The sequence below is a fragment of the Diceros bicornis genome, chromosome 26 (assembly GCF_020826845.1).
Source record: "Diceros bicornis minor isolate mBicDic1 chromosome 26, mDicBic1.mat.cur, whole genome shotgun sequence".
NCBI lineage: Eukaryota > Metazoa > Chordata > Mammalia > Perissodactyla > Rhinocerotidae > Diceros > Diceros bicornis.
In genome coordinates, this window is record NC_080765.1 from 13,432,762 (window position 1) to 13,456,278 (window position 23,517).

At 55.0% G+C, this 23,517-nt stretch overlaps 2 protein-coding genes across 2 annotated transcripts in view; one reads left to right on the forward strand and one right to left on the reverse strand.

Annotated features, from left to right (window-relative positions):
- Positions 1-23,517, forward strand: part of C26H7orf50 (chromosome 26 C7orf50 homolog) — a 157,246-nt gene that overhangs the window by 83,410 nt on the left and 50,319 nt on the right. The window lies entirely within an intron of this gene.
- Positions 5,597-9,911, reverse strand: GPR146 (G protein-coupled receptor 146). Its single transcript, XM_058569440.1, has one exon. The coding sequence runs from the start codon at positions 9,876-9,878 to the stop codon at positions 8,877-8,879; it is 1,002 nt and encodes a 333-aa protein (XP_058425423.1). The 5' UTR covers positions 9,879-9,911; the 3' UTR covers positions 5,597-8,876.

The following is a 23,517-nucleotide window of genomic DNA, read 5'->3' on the forward strand; positions in this document are numbered from 1 at the left end:
TCCCCGGGGCCTCTGGTTTGCGCTGGGCTCCCGCGGCCAGTGCTCAGCTGCCTGAAGAGTGAAGGTCCCCCGACGGCCACTGGATGGAGCTCTGCAAACATGCCTGCTCTACAAGGCTGGAAGCACTGTTAACCCTGGAAAGTCGTCCCGAGTCACGTGTTGTCCTGCTTATAACTTGAAAATGCACGGCACTCTCAATTTTACCGAGTTTTGTACGTTAGCATCTTATTTCATAGGTTCGAACAATGTTAATGGTGGACAGGCCCAAAAGAGCTTCTGGGTGGGTGGTTGTAAAATATCCCTGCTCCCTTTCTTCATGAAACAGCTGTTACTGAGATGCAGTTTACACAAGTGAAGTGAGTGCCCGGATTTTAAGTGTGCGGTTCAAGGAGCTTTGACAGATGCATACACCTGTGTAACCGAGACATGGGACATTTCCATCATTCCAGAAAGTTTTCTCGTGCCCCTCCCCCACTGCAGGTGCAGCCTCCCATCTGCTGTCTGCCACGGCAAGGGTTTCCCTGTCCTAGAACTCTGCAGAAGTGGGATCCTGGGGTGCACCACGTCTGGGGGCTTTGGGTTCATCCACAGCCCATCCTCTCACTGCCGAGAGCAGGCCACAATCTGCTTATCTAGTCCCCTACTGGTGGACAAAGGGTCACATCCAGTTCGGGACTCTGATGAATCAAGCTGCCGTGAATGCTGTGGACATGTTTTCATTCTCCTGGGTGAGTGCTCAGGAGTGGAACAGACCCTGATTGATGAGTCTTATGAGGAGCTGCACACATTCCTCCCCGCCCTCTGGGTGGCAGCACCCTTTGTTCAGATGGAGTGTTTCCTGGAAACCTAGGACCATCAGGTGGGGGAAGGTGGGCGGGAAGCCCAGGTCGAGAGTCCAGCATCCCATCCAGCACCTTGTGTGCAGACAGGACTCCCAGGAAAAGGGCCCCCAGTGATGCCAAGGCCTAGTCAAAATGCCCATCAGCCTTGGGCTTTGATGTTTCTCAAACTCATACCATAAAGAACCCTGGCGGCCTAAGGTGCTCCACAGAAGGGGTCCTTTATTAAATAATTTTGGGAAAAGCCATACACACACTCCTCCTCTGGCAGTTTAAGTGCATGTGGTAAGTCTGGGCATCCTGCAGGAAAGCAGCTGTGAGACTCCTGTGACCAGCATTCTTTTTTCTTCCCCGACACTCACCTCCCATGTGCCTGTCTCCCTCCTCATTCACAGACTCACACCTCCGCCCTGCAAACTGTCCCGCGTGCTAGGGAGGGGCCATGGCTCTAAATCAGGACCTTGGCCCTCACCGTAAACTTAGAGGCCAGGAGGGACCGTCTCCAGAAACAGAAGTCACCCTGGGGCCCAAGGGGACCTGGGAGTCACGGGAACGGGGCTTCTTCCTCAGCAGGTGTCCCCCAGGGGCTTCAGCTTCTCCGCATCCGCAAGGGCCGAAGGGTCCCTGCAGGTCCCACACAACTCTCAGTCTGTTCACAGGCCAGGATGCCTGGGCCAGAGGAGGGCCAGGGTCTGTGTCCATCCACTGACCTAGCTAAGGGTGGGCCACGGGGCAGTCCCCTAAGCTTTGAGCTTCCGTTCTCCTACCTGTGAAAACAGGCTGATACCACCCACCTCTCAGGGCAGTTAGGGGTATCGTGTTTAGGGTTACGAGGAGCTTGGGGTGCAGTGCCTGGAACCTAGTGGACACTCCACGTTCTCCATGCCATCCTTCCTTGGCCACTCCAGCCTCTTCACAGCTTGGCACTGGCCAGGCTGGTTTCCTACACCTACACTGGACATGCCCTCTGGTGGACTTGAAGCATTCTCATCACTCACCCAAAAGCCGTTGACTGGTTCCCTTTGGGGACACCCTGGTTTGTTCAGAGAATATAATTCATCAGTCTGCGTTCTTTGCAGGCCTGCTCTGTGACTGTGTCTCTTCCTCTTAGCAGCAGAGTCCTTCGGGGCCCAGATGTCACTCAGGACGCATCGTTTCCTCCAGCAGCATCTGGTACACACCCGCCAGGTAGCCCCCTCTCATGGACTCTCTGCGCCTCACTTGCTGGTTTAATTCTCACGATAACTCCCTAGGAGTAAACACGAGGCGATCCCTGTCGAGAAGTGGTGACCTGAGCTCGCGATCACCGAGCACGTCCAGGTGCCTGACACCTTGCCTCATGCTGTCCAGGAGTGATCCACTTCATTTTCACAGCTGCCCCATTTTCCCGAGGAGGAAAGGGGCCAGAGAGGCTAAGAACTTGCTCCAGGCCACACAGCAGGTAGCAGACATGGATGTGAGTGCCAGTAGTCCCTCAGTCCCCTGGAGCTGGCTGAGCGGCTTCTGCCAGCACCGGGCAGCAGTGTTCTCTGTCTTCACATCAGAGTTGGTCCTGGGCGACCTGGAGCATAGGGCTCAGCAGCCTCTTAGGCTGGCGTCTGCTGCTTGTGAACATGAGAACGTGTACCTGTCCCTCGGTCTCCCCTCTGCCCTGCCTCTGAGCCCCCTGCACACTCCGTGTCCTTTGGGGACTTGGGTCTGCAGTTGTGTCCCCAAGTCACCCTTGCACTTTCTGGCTGTCCCCCACCCTATGGCTAACATACATGCAGTTTCTCCCAGTAATTCTAATCTTGGTAAGGAAACAAACACACGTGCATGTGCGCCCACACTGCTTCAGGCATAAAGGTCTTCGGACATTTATGATGTCGTTGAAACAATGGTTCCATCCCCTTAAATTCTGCCGTTCTTGCAATGCGGTTGGTCTCCCCACCCCCCGTGGAGGGAAGAACAGGCAGTTTTCTGAGGTGTCTGTCTTTTAAGAACTTTGCAGAAATCTTGCTGACTTCCCTTTTGTGTGGCTAGAGCTGTCCTTCTGTTGACAAGGGAATCCAGGGCAGGACACAGGTCAGGAGATGGTGGCGAGGGCTCATGTCCAGAATATTCAAGAACAACCTCGAGTCAGTTAAAAAACAGGCAGAGCACCTGAAGAAGTGCTTCAGAGAGCGGAAGTACAAATGGCCAACAGATATGTGAGAAGGGCCTCGACCTTGTTACAATTGGGAACCACCTCCCCACTCCCAGTGGGCTGGCAAAAATGATCAAAGCCAAGGGTTGGCGAGGATGAGGAGCTGGCGTGCTTGTGTTCTGCTCCTGGGAGCACACACCATGTGACCGCTTTGGGAAGCAGGTTGGCATGTGTGCAAGGTTGAAGGTGTGTTCTCCACCCAAGCCAGCACTTCCAGTCCTGGGGAATCGACTCCGAGGAAGCGTGCCCTGGGAGAGCACTGTTCACACCAGCCCAGAGTTGGGAACAACCCAGATGCCCACTAACAGAACTGATGGATAAATCGTGATACAGTCAACCTACAGGATACTAAAGAGCAGTGAAAAATGATATCAAGTCCAAACACAGGCCAAACTGAGCTCCGTTTCTAAGGGACACACAGTTAGGCAGCCTCATCAGTGAGCAGCACAAACGTCAAGACCATGGATATCAGGCCGAGATGTGCAGCCCAGCCACCTCACAACATCTCGGCAGACCAAGCCCATTTCTAAGGACGTCTCTTCTGAACGCCTAACACCTTTGCATCTTGTTGGAGGAGCCAGCTGCCCACTCTTTCTGGCTGGGCTCAGTTGGCAACGTGTTGGGACTGTGTTCATTTCTGTGCATCAGCTTCTGAAAGACCTTAACCAACCCCAGAGTCTAGAGGTGGCTGAGCAGGATGGAGGCTGCGGTCTGTAAATGTCATCGGACCCAAGATTGAAGGAGCCAGAGGAGAGAACAAAGGGAGCCTGGTTAGAAGCTCCTTCTGGAGCCAGACTGGCCTGCGTTTGCTCCCCTGCTCTTCCCACATTAGCTGAGTCACCTGGGCAAGCTGGTCTCGGTCTGTTCCTCACCTGTGCGTGGTGATAACATGGGACCTTCCTCATGGGGTGGAGACCGAGGATACTGAATGCACTAGTGCATTGCGTGGCCAACTGTTAAGTGCTGAGTGAATGCAGCCGGTGCTGCTTTTGAAGCTGACATGACTCCTCGTCTTTTTGGGTCTTTAATGGGGCTGGCATGGGGAAGATGGAGTGTCCTGGCTCCATAGCTTCAGAAGGCAAATACAGCACCAGCAGGTGGGAGTCCCAAAGGGACGGATTCCGGCTACAGGTGATGGAAACCCAGGGATTAGGACCCCAAGGCTGAAGACGGTAGGTAGCCTCAGGCAGGTCCTGGGAGGGGTCCCCCAACCTGGCAAGGAGCAGGCTCCCAGTGAAATTATCTTCTACCTACAGTTCCTAGTGGGCTGGAGAAGGTGGTGCAGTGGGAGGAGAAACAGATGAAGCACAGCTGGCCATGTGTTGATAATTACAGGGTAATGGGGTGCAGTTCACTAGTCTGTTTTTGTATGCGCTAGTTCTTCAATAGAAAGTTAGAAAAACAAACCATGAAGATTCTCTGAATTGGAATAACCTTTCCTTAAGTGGAATGGCAAGTGGCATTTGGGTCCCTCAGTCCCGGGCTTTGCCTCCTGAAGCATGGGCTGCATCGTGAGGAGGACTGAGAACACAGACACTCAGACTTCTGTCTCCCACACAGACGTGTTCAACAAAATATGGCAGGCTCATAACAATTCTTTAAACTGCACATTTTTTATTAATATAAAATGGATATGTTCACATTACTTCATTCCTAGATGATTCACTTATTCATTTCTCACATTTATTGAATGCATACTGTGTGCAAAGCGACGTTAACCAGTGGCAAGACAGGCCCCTCTTGCAGAGGGTGAGGGGCAGACGAATGGCTCCCACATGGCCCTGCTGGAGCTGCCAGGACACCCTCTGTTCTGTTCTCACTAAAGCCCTCGGGCTGCAGTCAGTAGTCTTAACATTTGTATTCTCAGGGAAGAGTAGTGTCTGCAGGAGTTGTAGGACTGCTCTTGGGCTAGCCTCCGAGGCTGACCATCAGCAGGTGTCTGAGACCCAGGTCTGTCACTGCTAAGGACTGCTGGTCACACAGCGGCAACAGGTTCGGGGTCTGCACCGAGCGGAACGACGGGTGGTTTGATGATAGAATTGTAGTGCAGAGGACCTAGAGAGAGGGAACTAAGAATGCTGAGACTTGTGTTATGGGGGAAGTACCAATTTTATGGTACTTTCTAGGCTGTTTTCTGATATACATCACATGCCCCTAGATATACACACTTTAAGAACTCAGAAATTGGATAATAAGTATCAAATAACTTAATAGTCTTCAGATGTGTGGGTTTTTTCTTCAGCAGCTTCCTTCTCATATACGTAGAACTTCAGGCAAACGGGTGCAGCCATTGGGGCAGATTTAACAGATTAGACATGAGAAAGCCCCCAAATTTCCCAACGTGATTTTAAATTCAAGAATTTGGTGTGTAATTTAACTTTTTAATAATTTATTCCTGGTTTATCCTTTGTCAGGTGATTTTTATAAAGGAATGTATGTTTCTTGATTTCTTGATATATCTGCCACAATTAGCAATAGATCCAGTCTCCTTCAATAAATTTTATAACCTTCATGAAGTCAACCCAAGATTAAACTCACCTTCTGGAATCTTAAATAATAAAGCATTTCAAGGTAGATGAGTTTTTGTGGATTAACAAAAGTAAGATTATTAATTTTAAAATTATAATAGTCAAGAAGTGTGGATAGCAAAATTAATGACTTTGGAACATAAACTGAAAAACTTGTATCTTGCGAACTTATTTGAAGAAACACAGGACTAGTCAATTTAAAAAAGTTAGGATTGAGTTCACAGTCTTCCTTGGCTTTTTCCGAATAGCTTCTCTTTATCCTCTGAGTAGCTCAAAATTCTGTCCATTTTTTTGGCAACGTGGCAGAAATATTGGGAATCAGACATCCCGGGGAAGTAAGAGAAATGCAAGTCCCGGATGAATCTGGCACAAGAACGTCGATAAGCCCATGTGGGTTAGTGGCAGAGGTGTCCTCAGTGGGAAGGGGTGGGACAGAGATGAAGGCATGTCTGTGGGTTTGCTCCTCATGTGGAGGTGGGATCCCAGATCAGCATCAGCAGTAGAGCGTCTCAGTTAGAGGTGAGGGTCTGCACCAGGCTTGTGCTCCACCGGGAAGAGCCGACCAGGCTGCCAGCATGTCCCCAGGGCCCCTCTGTCACCAGCAGAGGTGGGCACTGGACAGGGAAGGGACAGAGAAATGCATGGCTGCCCCAGCACGAGCCTCCCAGGAGGCCCCCAGAGACTAGCCAGCCAGTTTGCAACCAAAGCCACTGAGAAATTGAAAAGAAAAAAAACATGAGCTTAGGCCTCCTCCTCTGCTTGAGGAAGACAGCTGGGCTGAGGGGTCGCAGCTGTGGGCAGAGGTATGTGTGCTTCTCGGGTCTGTGCTTTTGGGATTGCCCCGTTCCCAGGAGCTTTGTCCTGGAGCAAAGGATAAGCAAGGATCAGAGTGTCTGTTTTAAACCCGACTTTGCCACCATAAACCAGCCCACCCACCAGATACCTTTCCCCTAATGGTAGTGCTGGCTCTCTGACCCAAGGGCTAGGCTGTGTGACGGGGACCTTGGCCTGACCTTGGCCCCAAGCCTGCTCGCCCAGGAGAGAACTACAGACTGAGAGGCAGTGGGCATGTGGAGATTCCAGTCCCTTGCTGTGCTGGGGACTCTGGGATCACACTTGCCACTCCCTCAGCCAACACCAGGGTTTCCAAGAGAGCCATGAACACAGGACCCCCTGCCTTGCAGCCCTAGGGTCATTCCTGAGAGAAACAGACTCTCCACAGGGCCATGTGTGTGAGGAGTAGAGGGTGTCAGGCCTGAGGCTTTCAGGATTTGAAGAGAAATCCTGGCACACCTGACGACTGGAGCGGCAGAGGGAGTGGCTGTGCCCTCAAGTAGAAACAGCACACTCACCAACAGAAGCAACCCAGAAACCTCTCATTCAGCCCCGAGGTTTACTGGCAGGAAAGTGGACAGCTCCATAGAAGCTGTCCAGAGTGTCACAGCTGCGTGGGGCAGGTAGGACCAGGGCCGTCGCGTCCAGTGTATTGTCATGATTCTGCACAGGCAGACTCGATTCGGGCACAGCATCCTGGAGGGGATCTATTGTGCACGTGGTAAACTGATAACTAACCCATGGGCTAAATTTCCCAAGACACTAGGACCAAGTGTGGTGGTTTCCCCATGTGCAATACACAAAAAGAGAGCCACAGTTATCCTTGGGGCCAGATGTGTCAGAACTCAGATCTGTCAGGTGGTCAGAGGTCAGGACGCTGCATGTACCGTGTCTCACAGAACACAGGTGGGCCGCAGTGGGCCCATAATCATTCACCTTCCTTCAGCAAGCTGCCCTCATACCACTCAGGTCAGGGTTCACTACCAAATGAATTTGCTGCAAACTTGGGGGAAAATATCTTTGTTTTTAGAGCTTTCTGGGTTTCAGACTTGGGGATTAGAGGGTTATGGGCCTGTAATTTAATCATAAAGACTTGAGATGGTGTCGAGGAAAGGAGGTTCTTTCCATTTCCACGTTTTTAAAGTAGACGTTTACAGAATGTGGGGCGGTGGAAGGATCTAGATTGATAGAGGGCCCTCTGCTAGGTGCAGATGTGGTGGCAGGGAGGGGGCTGTGGCTCCTGCGCCGCCTGTGTTTGCCTTCCCGCTGACACCCACGCAGCTCCTGCCAGTGAAGCAGGCCCGAATTAGATTACCCTGCAGTGTCAGTTAATGAGGACCTGACAGATGCAAGATGTTGATCATGCTTCATTCTCAGAGAGCCAGAATCACTCCCCGGTCCCCGCTCCGGACCAGACGTCACAGGACGATCAGCCCTCCAGATCTCTCCCCCCTGGGCAGGCCCTTCCAGCTTCTGAGTTAGGTTAGAAATCCCATCTGCATTTTTTCCTTCAGTTTATTTATATTCTTTAGTTTTGTGCGCACTTTAGGGAGTGATTTAGAAGGACAGACCCATACTGAACACAGGTCAGTGGATGTTACCTGGGAGGCAGAAGGAGGGTACCAGGTGCATCAAGTGGATAAGGAGAGAGCACAGCGCTGCTTAATTACTCCCTGCTTACGACCAGGCACATCTCGGACTCTTCCTTGCTGAAATATTTTTACACACCCCTGCATGGACGCAAGCATGTTCCCAGAAGCCTTTCCTCACATGCCTGCACGGCCCTGGCCGCCTCCACAGACCTGACTCTTCAGCAGCACGGTCCACCCACCCCAGTCCGATGTGCGTGTTCTTTTGTATTGTTTTCTTCATTTTAATACGTTGTGACTTTTCTATCAAATATCTCTTTTTATAAGCAAACAAAAAAATAAGAGGGGGAATCAAGTATTTTAACAATACAAAGTATAAATACTGGCTTTAGATTTTCATGACTTCGTTTAGAAAGCCTGATGTCAAGGAGGCTGAAGGTAGTAAGTAGGTTGCTGAGGGCGTGGACCCGAAAGACATATGTGGGAGAAACGCACACACCTCTAGGAGAAGCAGGTGAGTTAACACGGCTTATCTTCACACCAGGCACCTATTGCTTTGAACAATATGGCCTTGGCTTAAGCGTGGCCTTTTTTGGAAAAACACCGAGAACTTCAAGAGAACACACCTGGTACTGTTCTGGCCTCAGTGTGGCTCCTTCTGGGGAAGAGAGCGACAGCGTGCTGGTGACAAAGTTGCTGTGCATCTAGTCGAAGCGGCAGCCACCTCCTCTCCTAAGACTTGGGACCCAGGAGGGAGAGAGCGACAGGCCTGAGCTTGGTCACCGGAGACTATGCCTCCAGGGCGTGCACCATGGCACCTCTGTCAGCTGACCCCACGGTGGGCACTGACAGTGGCGCCCAGGACCAGTGCTCAGGGGGGCCATGCCTGCGGAGCTGCCGTCTACGCCATCACCTGCTGTGCCCCCGCGTGGTCCATGGAGCAGCTCTGGTGCCCACAGTGCATTTTCTTTATCAGTTGCCGGAGTTTGCCGGGAAAGTTTCTGTTGATGTAGCGGTAAAGAAGCGGCATCACGGAGCTGCTGGAGAAGGCCAAGAACCGCGACAGATCCTTAGTGAAGAGCAGTATTCCCAGGTCGTACCCGTCCACGGGCTTCCCCCGGGAGGTGAGGAACGTGTGCCCCAGGAGGGTCAGGTAGTGCGGCGTCCAGAGCCCAAACTGTGTGCACACAGTGGCCACCAGCAACCTGTGTACCGACGGGTCCAGCCTCCCCGCATCCTGGTCGAGGGGCGTATCCTCCTTCCGAATCCGTGAGATGAGCACGAGAGCATAGAGCACGGCCAGGGCGGGCACCAGGTACCCGATGAACACCATGATGGCATCGGTGGCCTCAGCATCCTGCATCCTGGAGCACTCGATGATCCTGGCCGCCACATGGCTGCAGATGTAGAAGAGCAGGGAGGAGAAGCTGGTGAGCAGGGCCCCACCCCAGACGAAGCCGCACACGTGCCTGGTGTTGTAGACGCTGGACATGTAGGTGCGCGGCAGGGCCCGCTCGATGTAGTAGTCGAGGCAGAGCAGGGCCGTGGAGTACATGGTCACCAGGGAGCAGACGTTGAACAGCACCAGCAGCGTGATGTGGACCTCACTGCTGAAGCCCCACAGCACCCACCCGGAGGTGGTGGGGCCCAGGAGGTGTGCGGGTGCCAGGGCGCTGAGCACCAGGCCTGCCACGGCCATGTTCACAAAGTAGACATCGGGCATGGTCATGCTGCTCTGGTCGCACAGGTTGACCAGGATCAACAAGGCGTTGTAGCCCAGGCCAACTGGGATGCCGACGACCAGGTAGAGCAGGGAGAAGACAGACAGGACCAGGTGAAAGTGCTGGCAGAGGAGCTGGTCCTCGCCCCTGCCCGTGCCGTTGAGCGGGCCACAGCTCCACATGGCTCAGCCGGGCTCTGTGGGGAAAAGCAGCAGAGAGTTAGTCGTTTCCTCGAGCCAGGGACCTGGCCCGCAAGTTCCTCAGAAATGCAGAGGGGGCACGGGAAGAAAGCCTTGCTCCTAAGCTAACACGGGAGCAGTCAGAAATTGTCCTGTGTGTGTTTTCTGCGGAAGCGAAGCTGCCATCGCACAACACCTGTCTTAGGTCCTGAGCCAGGCCGCTTTGTGCCAGAAAGGTCACAGTGCTGCGGTCATCTTGACAGCCATGGGGAATCTCCCCAACCCTGTTTCTGAGGAAAAGCCGAGCCGTGGATAACTCATCCAAGACACTTTGGGGAGGCTGTCCCATGAGTGCTTCACACCTCCTCCCATGTCCTGGCCAGAGTGGGCACCCCCCACCTGCTCACCTCCTCAGCAGCGCTAGCAGGGTTCAGGGGGCTTCTATCTACCAGGGGGGATGCTCTGCGGGCCCCTGCTGACCTGGCCCAGGAGCCCTCAGTAGGTGTGGGCCCCCAGGGAAGAACTGCCTGACCACCCTCAATTTCAGCCTCTTCACTCAACAGTGGGAATAAAAAGACAAACTACCCACGGGGCCACTGGCTGGTCAGCCGAGGTGCACCTGCATGGCACTTGGGCTGTAACACACATACTGTCACAAGCCTTTTGGTGACAGGTGGTGACTCAGCCAAGGTCAGAGGAGCCTGTTGAGGAGGGAGGGGTGGACCTAAGGCCTGACCTCCCCCTGCTGGGCTGCTCTGCCTTGTCAGCCCCTCCACCGCCACCTCCTGGGAATGCAACCTTTTGCCAGCAAGGCAGCCAGCCCTGCCTGGACACATTCCTGGCTTCCTGCACTGACCCAGACCCTTCCCAGCGTGCAGAGGAATCATACAGTACCTCCTGCCCTGCCCTCCACACCTGTGGCTGGTGGCCAGAAACCCGCCCAGTCTCTCACGCCACCTGTGCAGCCCTGGAACACTGCACTGCTAGCCCCATGAGCGGACACACATGTGTGAGCAGCCACAGAAAGCTCCCATGTGCGTGACCAGTGGTGTGCCCGGGACTGAGCTGGGAAAGCAGGAGGTGCTAAGCCAGGGTGGCGGGGACCCCACCTCCTGAGGAAGAGCTGCTGTTCCTGGGGGCTGTGTGGCACACGGGACTGGAGACCTGAGGAGCGCCCAGAGGCATGTGTGAGGCCTGGCACGGCCTGTGCCGCTCAACGCCTTGGTCTTCATGGGCTGTCACAAGGCTCAGGTGAAGTAATGTACCCAGAACCCCCGGTGACCCTGGCAGTTCCCGGAGTGGACAAGCGCCTGTGGGAGCTGACCTGCTACGGGCCAGCACACTGAGAGACGGACGGGAGTGGGTAGGGGGCCCTGGCACTCCCTCCCTCCCCACCTTGGAGGCAATGCAGACAGAGTGGGAGACCCGGGTATACAGCGAAGCAGTAAGGACCTGAATGAGAAGAGGCAGATGGGGCCCTGAGGTAAAGAAAGCAGACATTCCTCAGAAACATCAGTTCTTTGGAGGAAAACCTTACATTCAAAATGTCGCTCGGCTCAACCAGGCCTCCTGTCCTCAGAATAAGAAAAGAAATCCTCTCAGGCAAAGACACACAGACATTTGTTTCCCAGGCTTAGGGACACGGCAAGGGCCAGCCCTGCCGATGCTGGCGCTGCCCTTGGAAGAAGCTGGGGTCCATCCTGCTCTGCACCTGCTGCTGTACTGCTGGCTGTGGTCCTGGCGTGGGCAGAACGTGGTAACGTGGGGAAAGGGCTCTGTGACTGTAAAGTCTAGTTGTCATTTCCCAACCGCCTGCTGTGTCCAGCCACCGTGCTGGGTGCTGGGGTCACAGCAGTGAGTGAGGAGGAACGTCCTGCCACCGTGGGGCTTGGCCAACACACAGGTCAGCAGCTGGGGGGTGGCGCGGAGGGGTAGTAATAACGAAGAAAATGAGGGGATCAGGTGCTCTGGCAGCATCATTAGCCCCCATGACAGGAGCGTGTCTGTGTGTGAGGCCCCCAACATCAGCCACGATGGGCGGGCCGGAGATGCATGAATTCCTGTGCAGGTGCGGACAGGAGGGACGCCACGTTTGTGGGAATGTTTTGCAATCCTAACAAATGCCACCCAGCAGCCTGAGATGATGTGTGTCAGATGGTAACGATGCTCAGGCACCACTGGGCACAGGGCTGGCCCGCCTCTGCCCACACGTGCCCTTAGGTCACTTTCGGGAGAAGTGTTCACTCTCGCAGCACGGACACAGGTCCTTCAAGCCAGACGGTGCTTCTCAGCCTCTGCCCTGGCAGGTGCTCTGCACCCCAAAGGCTGCATTCTGGGGAGAAGGTGGGAGCACCTGGCAGGTGACGCGATCCTGGAACACCCATGGGTCCAAGGCCAGCCCCTCCCTGGCAGGGCTCCTGCTGGAAGCTTTGGTCTCCCTATGAGCTGGAGGAAGAGTCCTTTTTATGTCATCCTTTAGCTGATTAAATGGCTGGTTTCCTTTCTCCTGGCTCTCCTTCCTGAACGCCCCTGGAGCCAGCTGCAGATGTCTAAATGCCGTCTCCTCTCCCGTGTGTTTGGTCCCCATCTGTCTTGAGGCTCCTGCCTGCTGAACCTCAGCTTTGAGGGTGACTGGGGGGTGGTGAGCTGGGTTGTGGGGCATTCGTGTGCCAGACCTCACTGGCCTCAAGTCCCCAGGAAACACTGCGCGTTCTTGTGGCCACCGCAGACGTTTTTCACCCCAGCCTCTGAAAAGGAAGGGCCCTCCGCCGTTGCTAGGACAGGTGCTCGCTCTCTCATGCGGAGTATCTGCCAGCGAGAAAGGCCGCATGCCCTCTGCACCCGCTGTCACAGCCCCGGTCCGGGAACCCAGGCAGACATGCTCTTGGTCCCACAACCCTGATCCTTCTAGGTCCCGCCCTCTGTCAGCTTCCCTTTCACTTCGCCGGTTAAAGGGCTCATCCTCTGCAGGGCAGTCAGCACTCTCCGCTGGCTGGGGTCAGCTCGCCTGACCCCTCCCTCCCAAGTTCTTAGCACATCGCCAGGCAGGCAGCGCCAAGCCATCGGCCCTTACCTTTATTCTGTGTCCCCTATGTCTCTGTGCCTGTACCATGTACCCCGTCAGGAAGCAACACTGCAGCGGGGCACCACCAGGACAGCAGGAAGGATCCGTATGTTTCTCTGGAAGCCCGCAGTCTCCTTATCAGCAATAGCTGGGCAGCGTGGGCTTCCTGTATGTGTATGTGTGCGTGCGTGTCTGCGTGGGGGCTGGAGCGCACACGTTGTGCCCAGTGTGGAAGCGCACCACTTGTTTTTCCTCTAGTAAATTACTCACAAAGTTTCTGCCTCCCTTGGCAGGCGTGGCAGCCCCTCCCTCTCTCTGTTTACAGCCAGTTTCAAGAAACCAAGAGTTGTGCCTGGAGGGGCCAGCCATGGATCAGGCATGCTCCCACCCTCTGGCTCTCAGCTCAGGGGGCACCCCACTGCCCCGTCCGGCTGTGATGGCACCTCCCCTCTGCCGCCCCTGCCCCGTCCCAGGAGCTGTGGAGCTGGTCCAGCCGAGGCTTGCCCAGAGTCCACGAGGCCGGTCCCATACTCAGCATGGAAGGCAAGTTCAGTTAGGACCTCACTTTTCTCTTTGAGGAAATACACTGAGCAGGCATTTTCGGAGAGTAAGGACAGGGCGGTTGGACCTCCCAAGCCCGCCGTGCAGAGAAAGGCGTTTGGCTGCTTTCACTTGAGCGCGGAGCACAGAGAGCTCTTTGAAGGAGCAGCCACAGCTGAGGGAGGGCAGGCTTAGAATGGGAAGGGAGAGCCAGCGTGTTCCGAACATTGCTGTGGTACACAGAGCAGCCACGCGGCTGGAAGGGGCCGAGCTGGCTGCGTAAGCGAGCGCTCCAGTAAGGCCGGGGCTTCATCTGCAGATGGAGCTGCCATGGGCTCGTTTGTCCTCCAACCGCACCCCCCAGGCCCGGGGCTGAGAGAACCACTGCCTGGACTGCTAATGGCTGCGATGGGGGGCAGCAGGGCAGCAGGAAGGGCAGCCAGCGAGCGGCCTGCGTTGGGCTAAGAATGGCTCGATTCTTGAGACATTATCACGTGGAGTAAAAATCTGTTTAGAATTTCCTTCATGCGTTCACGTGCTTGTGTGGCCCTGGCTCGCTCAGCCTGAGAGGAGCTGTGTGCCTGCGTGTGAACCGCCTCCCACGCCGAGAGGACAGAGTGACCGTCAGTGCTGGGTTTCAGATGAAAAATCCACTGGAGTTTTTATTTGCCGGCAGCTTACAAGTAGAGAATTTATAAACTTTATTTCACGTGCTAGAGCTAGCTTCTGTGTGCAGTTTTTTTACACGTCAATTATAAGGACAATTTTGATCACAAATGCAGATTATAAGTTAAAGGTATTAGTTTTCATTTGCTTTCAGTCAGTCTAAAAATGACACCTGTTCTTTCTGTTCTGACTTTCTTCCCGGGAGGCACCCCGTCTCTCCAGGGGTTACTTAGAGATCTGGGAGCAAAGGACAGCCCTCGGAGCAGGTGCTTCGTTTTGCAGATACTGGTGTCTAGCATTTTCTGAAGTGGGGAACGTTCACTCTGGTCCATGTGAGGTTGAAGGGTGAGAGGTGTGGAAGGGAAGGAAACAGTAGGGGGGCGGGAGCCAGGAGCAGATCGGCACCGCTACCCCCATGGGGGGACATGTCACCAGCACACAGAGACCTTCTGGGCCAGGTGCCTGGCTTGAGATGGGCTCCTCCGAGCTGGGCAGCGCCACAGTGCTCATCAGTTCTCCAGCTGGGCCTGTGTGGACGGATGCAGGTCCCTGAGCGCACTCTCAGTGGAACCAGATCAACCTCATGTGCAAACGCCTGCCTGCAAGTTGACGGCACAGTGTAGATGGACAAAAATCAGACAGAAGCACTCCGAAGGCCGGAGCAGCAGCTTCACCCATGGCTGTAACTTGGGGCTCGGCCTGCACCCCCACAACTGCTGTGCAGCTGTGGGTCTGGTGAGAGAGCGAGCACGGTCGTGGCAGGAAGTGTCCTGCCTGTCCGAGCCACGAGGCAGCTAGTAAACTGTGCTCTGGTATCACAGCTGTTGCCCTCATCACAGCGTAGGTGTTCCAGAGAACATGGGTGGGGGGACGTCCTGCCCTGTCCCAGTGCTGCTGCTGCAGGATGGCCCCTACCTGTCATTCTGTCCGTGTATCTCAAGTCAGACACCCCTGGGCCCATTCTCCTGGCCTTAGCGGTGACTCTGTGGGGGCCAACCTGGCACAGGCGGGGCTGTGGGACCCGGCCCCCATTTCCTTGAGGTCACCCCACTTCCCTTGTGTGCACTCTGGTTCTGTGAGTCCAGGAACCTGGGGACGGAGACTTCCCACTCAGGCCCTGTGGGGAAGAGGGAGGGCCTGAGAACAATGGTTTGGCTCCTTCCCTTTGGCACAGGCCTCGGGCCGCCCGCCGCCTTTCCAGTTAGCCAGCTCTCTACTCACTTCCTTCGTGAGAAGGAGGAACTTGGAACGCAGCTGGTGTAGACCACGGTTCCAGGAAAGGCCCCCTCTGCTGAGAGAAGGAGCCCCAACCCCAGGGCTCTCATGAGAGCCTCGATGGGCTGACACTTGGCACACGGAGCACTCCACATTCTGCCAGTTTTCATTTCTAAAGCTACCACATTCTCCCCAAATGGCATTCTCCCCAAATCCAACTTTTGGGGGTCTCATCACCTGGTGCATCCTCTCAGTGGAAGGGGTCAGGGTCAGCGAGAACATGAATATGCCTCTCGTCCAGGCTGGCCTTAGGAACAGGTCGGTCCCGTCACCACACCCCATCCCTGGGACCCTCCCAGACAGCTCCTGCTCAGAGCTGCCCACTTCTGCCTTGCTGTGCTGCCCGCAGAGCTTCCCCCAGAGCTTCCCCCAGCTCCTGCACCTGCCCTCCTCTTCCATGTGCCCTGGAGCCCCTCCTCCCCACTTCTTCCCACCCTGACCAGCTCTCAGGGCGCTTCCCTGACCTGGGTGGCCCTCCTCCTCTGCCACACACCTCCCCTCTGCTGCCTCTCCCAGGCCCGCCTCCAGTCTGACCCTGGCTGGTTTGGCTACCTTCTTCCCATTCTCATCACTGCCTCTCCCCTGCTTGGAAACCCTCCCCCACGATTCCTTTAGGGCTGGCACCCACTTGTGGCATTTACCTAGGTCCTGCATCAGTGCCCACAGCGATAGCCCCATCCACAGCCCCTTCATCAGATGGGCACCAGGAATGGCCCCAACCTCCTGTCCTCTACCACAGGACTACACCCAGGGTCCCTCCATGGACTCCCACTCCTGCCAGCCCAGCCGTCTCACCTTGGCTGGGTCCTGGTTCTGTCCCCAAACCTCTACCTTCTGCCTGGTTGGGGTCCCAGCTTCCTCCCAGGGTGGCTTTTCCGAGCCAGAGTCCCTTACTGTCCTCACTCCACTGGGACCAAGGAATATACAAAGCAACTGCGCGTTCACCCCACGTGTGCTGTCTCTGCAGAGCAAACAGGCAGAGTCCGTCAGCTCCCTGCTCCCAGATCTCCTGGAGAAATGATGCATGCGCCCTCAGGGTCCTGGCCGTAGTGCATCTGAGGTTGCTTCTGCCCTGCCGCGTGCTCTCTGGTGAGCCAGGTCTGCAGACAGCCTTGGTCCAATACCAAGGGCACACCTGGTGCGGGCCGGCGTGCGCTGCAGGCTTCCCAGTACCGCCAGCAGCAGGACTGTGGAGTCTGGTTGTCTGCTTGGCTGAGAGCAGGCCTGGGGTGGGCTGTGGCCCTTGGCCTCTGTGGAGACACAATGATGGTCCAGCCGTGGGCCTGGTGGGAAGGAGCCGGCCCACTTCTTCAGGCGCTAAACATCTTGGCTGGGAGAGAAGAGTGAGGGGACCGCACACATGCCCAGGGTCGTCTGAGATACACCCTGTTATCATTTTATCCTGTTTTTTTCTGTAAAAGGATTCATTAATGATCTTAAGGTGAGTCATACACCATCTCTTTCTTTCTGAGGGTTTTTTGCCTTGTTTTCTGATTCATAAAGAAGTAAGCCTCCACATAGTGAGGACAGGGCCGGCCTCTGCAGTACCCACTCCCCTGGCTGGCCCAGGCGTGTGACTAGTCCTGTTGGGATGGGATGGAGAGGGGCAGGTGGTTCCAGGTCTGTGGGGCCAGCTGGGGCCAGGAGAGAGGAGAGCGGATGATAGCAGCTCAGCAACAAGAAGGCACAGGATGCCAGGCCAGGCCTCAGAGGGCACAGCTGGCCTGAGAAGCATGAGCAGAAGCACCCCAATCTGGGAGAGCCCTTCAGCCAACTCAGAACATCACCCCAATGCCTGAGCAGCTGCTCGGGGGCTCTTCCCTTTTTTCCTCCAAGCTTGGCTGCGTGCACATCACAGAGGGGGAGACCTCGGGAGAGGCTCGAGGTCAAAAGTGACGTTTTCCTACAGAAAAATCTGAGAGGACCAGGAAGTGGAGCCAATGTCCCAATGCACGAGGCTGTCCAGCCTCGTGGTTTGGGGGCTTTCTTCTTTATGAATGTGATGAGAAAGCGCCCAGACCCCCCTGCCCACAGGCTGCTTGTGGGGCACTGGGGGCTGTGGGAAACCTTTACAGAGAACAAAGCTGTGGTCATCTTCTCTGCAGCACAGAGGGGCCGCCTCTTGGGCCCCAGCAGCCTTTCCCTTTAGAGGAAAGCTAGGCTGAGGCTCCCAAGGCCAGGGTTTCATGGTCAGAAAAGCAGAAGTCCCATTTGTGGCCCTTGCTGCCAGGGCGTTGCCATCCGGGTCTCTGCTGGCTTATGGGGTAAGCTCAGGCCAGCTGGTAAGAAGGGCATGGTAATGCAGCAGCCGTCTCCGACAGGGCAGGATGAGGCCTCAAGATGCTTGTTGAGGACTCGGCAAGAGGCAGTGCAGTGGTGGTTCTCTCTCTGTGCGCCCTTGGGGATGCCCTAAGGATGGAGCTCTTTTGGGGTTCCCTGTCCCATCCCAGTTTCTAAGGACTTAGCTGCTCCAGAGCCCTCTCTCCTGGATCCTCGACTGGGACCGACACTCACTGATTACAAATGTTCTTGTGCATAAAAAACAAAGTAGTTTTCTTCCAAGACCTCCTCCTCTGGACTCCAGTGATTATTTTTCAAGAAGATGCTCTCCTAGACTTGCCAATTTCCAACCCCGGGAAGGCTCTCGGCTGCCTCCTGGTCACGCCACGTGTCCCTCGGGCTTGGGGCTCCCGCCATCTGTGCTGGGTCGGGGTTATCGGCTCGCCACGTGGACGCTGAAGACTGTTTGCTCCAGGCTTAGGGTATGGAGAAGTTGGAGCAGCCTGAAAGAGGAAAACCCAGGGATGCTGCCTCCAGACCTGGAAGCCCAGATGGAAGAGGATCTCTGGTGAAAGCAGAGTGGGTCTGGCACTGGCCTGAGCACCCCAGGCAGCTCTCCCTGCCAGCTTGGAAATCTGTAGAAGTGCCTGCCCAGGTCAGACGGGTCCCTGCTCTGCTCTGGGCCCTGAGCAGGGATTTGGGATCTCTGGTTTCTTCCTTGTTGGTACCTGCAAGTCCCTTCAGCATGCTGCCTCTTTAGGAGTCACCCATCAGACAGCCCTGAGGCCCTGGCCAGCACGCTCAACACCAGGTTTGCAGGCCAGAGAGTCCCTTCCTGGTCCAAGAGCAGGCACAGGCACGGTCCTGCGCTGCAGCACTGGTGGCTGACCATGAGTCAGCATGCTGGGCAGAGAGAGCCCTGCAGGACATGGGTTTAGAGTGGAGGCCTCCTGGGGGGTAGCCAGGCGACAGGAAAGATGAGCTGACCAGGAAGCTGGCCACACAGACAGGCCATGCTTCTGCCTAGTGGCCTGAGGAGCCACAAAAGAGCAGGAGGGGCTGGCGTGTCCCGAGCAGCAGGAGCGGCGCCCGTGCAGGCACAGCAGCGGGGTCATTGGGAGGGGTGCTGAGTCAGTAGCTGCCGCAGGCCTGGGTGATGGAGTGGAGCAGACGGGGACAGTTGCACGGCAGACCCCCTCCCTACAGGGCTCCATGCTTGAAAACAGCAGGGCCTAGGAGTATGGGTCACAGGACCCCACTCCAACACAGGTGCATAAAACAAAACAGCACCAGCCCTCGGCCATTTTCGTACTTTGAGAAAGCGGCTCTGATCCGAGGCACTGCCTTGACCCCTGGCCTAACTCATTCTACACCATGTGAACCTTACCCAGAACCTTAAACAGGAACTGCACGATAAATGAGGCTGCTCATATGAAACCTCGTGCGCTGCAGGCAGCAGAGAGATCTGAGTTAGTGACCACATGAACTGGTGTAAAATGCTATAAGGAAAACTCCACGTCCCACTTAATTTCATGGAGTTTCATATGGTTAGGAATTCGGGCTCTGGAGCTGGCTATCAGGATCAACATCCCAGGCTCACTGCCGACTACTGTGTGGCTCTGGTCAGGCAGGTAACTTACTACCCTGCTTTCCCCAGTTTAGGAAAATCCTCATGAGATTGTTAGGAGGAGTCAGTCCAGTCGTGTAGAGCACAAAAGGGTGAGCCGGGGTTAGTCCCTGTGTCAGGATGACCAGGGTGCAGATCTTGACCCTCCTCCAGGACCGGGACCTGCAGAGGAAGCTGTCATGGGAAACTTCACTTGGAATCCTTGGTAACTGATGCATGGAAGGAGGAAGCCCAAGGGGAGGAGGAATGAGGACGTGAGCACCAGTCAAAGGCCCAGTGTAAGTTCTCACGGGGAGGGGACGCCACCTCAGGCACGCACACTCTGGGGACCCCTCGCCGCGCTGCAGCCCCGCAGATCCCAGAGGCTTTGCAGAGCTTAAAGTCTTTGTGGTCTGGGTTAGGGCTCTGGTACCAACAGCGGATTTCCTGGCATTGCCCTGGTATTAACTGGAGTGTGAATACTCGCTTCCCCGCCTGCATCACAGCTCTCTTAGGCACGGGGAACTGGAAGGAGGATGGGCTCCACAGCCTCGGCTCTTCTCAGCTCGTCACTCAGGAAGCTGTCGGAGACCCCTGCCCTCTCCATCCGGTGGTCCCTTCTCTCCATTCACTACTGGCAAGGGCCACACACCCCTGAGGCTGGCTGTTAGAAACATTTGAGGCATCTTTTTTCCTATGCCTTTTTACAAAGGAGCCCAAAATGGTATCAACCAGCCCGCCAAAGGTGAATGTCTGTAAGCAACGAAAACGGACTTGGCTGAAATCCAGGGCTGAAGTAAACAGTGCTCTCCTGGATGACAGGCTGAGGTGACTCAGGAGCAGGCTGTGGTGATGGGCAGGGCCACACCCACTGGAATCTTCTCTGTGCGTGCGTGTGTGCACACGTGAGTGTGCGTGTGCACGTGCAGAGCCAGCAGAAACGAAAAACCAGCAGAGGGAAATCCTCCTGTTCCAGGGCAGCTGAACTAGTTTCACTGAAACCTTTTTATGTCCTTGCCTCTGTTAATCAGGAAATTCTATCCCCTGGTGCTCAGGGCCCATCAGAGCTGCGCCTGCCACTCGAGCATGGGGTTGGGGGTGGGGAAGCCCCACTCAGGTTCCCGGCTTCTTTTTCACCATTGTTTTTGCACACTGATCCCCTGCCTCGAATGCCCTTCCTTGCTTCTCATTCACTCAGCAAACTCAAACTTACCCTTGGAGTTTTATTTTGGGCATCAGCACCCGGGGCCCCCTCCCTGACCATTGTCTCCACACCCTAGCTAGTCCCGCTGTGTGCTCTCTCTTTCCCATCTGCTGAGAGCTCTCTGAAGGGGGAGCTTTTCTCCATTTGTGCCTCGCAGCCCGGCTAGCTGTCTAGGGACGAGGATGCATCAGTGACGTCAAAGGCTCCCCCCAAGGTGAGCAACAGAGCCCCACTGTGTAGAAGGGAGAGCAGAGGGTGGGAGGGGTGCTTCCTTTGGCACTTCAGAGACTGAGCTATGGGCACAGGACCTCGAGGCCCGGTGGTGCATCCTGAGTGGCACACAGTTGGCCTGGCGGACGGTCTGTGCCCCATGAGACTCAACTTCACATGAATGTGCTGGAACCATCAGAATGCTTTGAAAATGACTCCTGAATGTTTATTTCCTTTTGTAATAATGGGCAGAGGCTTAGCTACAATTAACATCCAGCTGGTAGGAACCAGACGCTCCGGAAAGGCTGATGTTTTCGTAGGTTTTTCAGTAGATAGCTTATGCACACTGATTCCTATCACAAACCCTGGGCCTTCCCTGGGGTGATAAGAAACGGGTCATTATACGGATGGGTTGTTTGGAGTTATACAGTCTTTTGCATTTTACAGTTCTCATTTGCAGAGCAGGGAGAGTGGAGTGGGTGCCCTGGCTCAGACGCATACATAAAGAGCTGCCTCTCTCTCCATGGAGGAGACAGGCATGTCTGCCAGCTCAGGAAGGCCGGGGGACTGAGACCTAGCAGCTGGGGCCTGGCCAGCAGGCCAGCGGGGCGCCTGTGCCGGGCCCAGGCTTCCTGTCCCTGGAAGAAGATGGGACACGTTCTCTGTTTAGGGAGCACTCGTTACTGAGGCTTTTTTGTTCCCTAACTTGGTTGAGGCTGATGCTCCTCCAGGTACACCAGACCAGGGGAAAAACAAACAAAAAGGGACTCACTCAGAAATTCAAGGGCGGGACTGACAACAGGTCAGGGCTCCATTTCAGACTCTGGGCAGGCCTGGCACACCATCGGGGCTCCCCTGTGCACCCTGGCATGTAACTTGGTGAGCTCCTGCCTGGGTGGAGTGCTCAGAGCAGCGGATCCTAGCACCGCCTGTGGTTCTTTCCCAGGAGGAACCAGCTGGGTATTCTGACCTGTCACATTTGGTATAAGAGGAGTAGTTGCTTCCTCGCTTTGCTGGGTTCTAATTAAAAGCTCGTAGGCGCACTCCTGCTGCCATATGTGGGAGGAAAGGGACCCAGGGTGGACCTGCTGGGGATGCACAGGACGCCTGGCCCATTTCACCCTGACCCTCTGCTACCCGAGGGGTGTTCTGTCTGCATGCAGAGGCTCCTGGACTGAACTCTGCTCCTCGGCAGCATCACATTTTGGCATCTCAAATTAGAGAGCGAGTTCACCTTTTTATTCTCTAGACTGAGTCTCCTCTGCTCCTTGATGCCTGCGTGGTGTTGTGGGGCCCTGGGCCAGTGAAACCCTCTGGACAGATGCAGCCCAAGCTGCCCAGTCACACAGGTGGCTTTAGCCTTAGAGAGTTCAGGAGCCAGCAGCAAGCAAGGGGAAATAAGTGGGAAACACTATTTAAGGAACAAGGAGCATGATTGTGTCACTTACACAGCGACCTTGATTCTCTGGGAGGTAATCCCCCCACCCCCAAGGACCTGGGCCTGGTATGTGGTTGGGTTGTTAAAGGCCAGGTGGCAGTTACTTTTTTCAGAATTCCAAATGACATCCTAGGGGCTGTGCAATGGATGCAGCTTCCCCAAGGAGCTCTTTCCTCTCCCCGTCCCAGAAAGCAGCATGTCCCTCTTTCTGCCCGTAAATCACACAAGCCAGCGATCTTTGCAAGTATGTCATTTTTTCCATCTTTTCCATTATATAATAGGTATAATCAGTTTTTACATCTAACCTAAAACCCCACCTGCACCCACGTTGGGTGGCTGTACTTTGCCTTTCTCTCATCACCAACCTACCAGGGCTTTTGAGTTACAGGGTCTGAGTCAACGCCGACATCTACATTCTGTCCTAGAGCTATGTTCCTCTACCTTTGGGACATTTCCATACTTTCTGGAGAGGCAGGAGAACATGGTCAGAGCACGGACCCTAGCCAGATGCCTCTGAGCCCCCAGCTTCCTACCAGTGACATGGCTCAGTAAGCACTCACCAAATATAAGCCACGATTTAAAAAAGCCAATTGTCTTTAGAGGTCTCATTTAGGAAGATACCAGAGCTCCTGGTTTGGAGAGCTAGACCCTCCAAAAGTTCCTTAAGGAGCTATACAGGGAGAGTGTGACCATACGCATGTAATTACTAACCGTGCCTCTTTCCACTCTCAGTGGTGGTGCCCAGTTAGGATCATTATGCGTGAGCCATCTGGGACATGGTCAGAGCCGTGTTATGCCTGCTCCTGTGTCTGCAGGGCCTGTAGAGCCAGCTTCTGGTCACTTCATCATTGGATGCTGCCTCTGCTAGATGCTGAAGATAGGGGAAGGGAGGAGTCCTGCTGTTGGGTGAAGATTAGGAGTTGACTCTGAGAGGTGGGATGGAGACCTGCACTGAGGACATCTCCAGTGACAGGGAGATCAGAGGGACGGGTGCTGTTCTGGACGTCAAATACGAAGTTACCCGCAGGCTCTCCACTCTTTGCACCACAAAGGCTAGTTAGGTGACCACTCTCAGACCAATGCTCGGCTAGAGAACTGAGTTAACACGTTCATGATATTAACTTGAGTTGGGTTTCTTGTTGCTAGCAGAACGGGTGTTTCAGAAGCTGGGAGCATTGCCTTCCTCCGAAGCTTTGAAGGAGCCTTCCCATGCCCAAGGGATTTTATATTTTATCGAGTGTCCAAGACAATTAACGACAGACTTGATATCTCCATTTAGATGTAGTTCCAGAACTTACTAAACATTTCGTAATCACAAAAGGGGAGGAAAGCTATAACCATGGTGCCCAAGAGAACAGT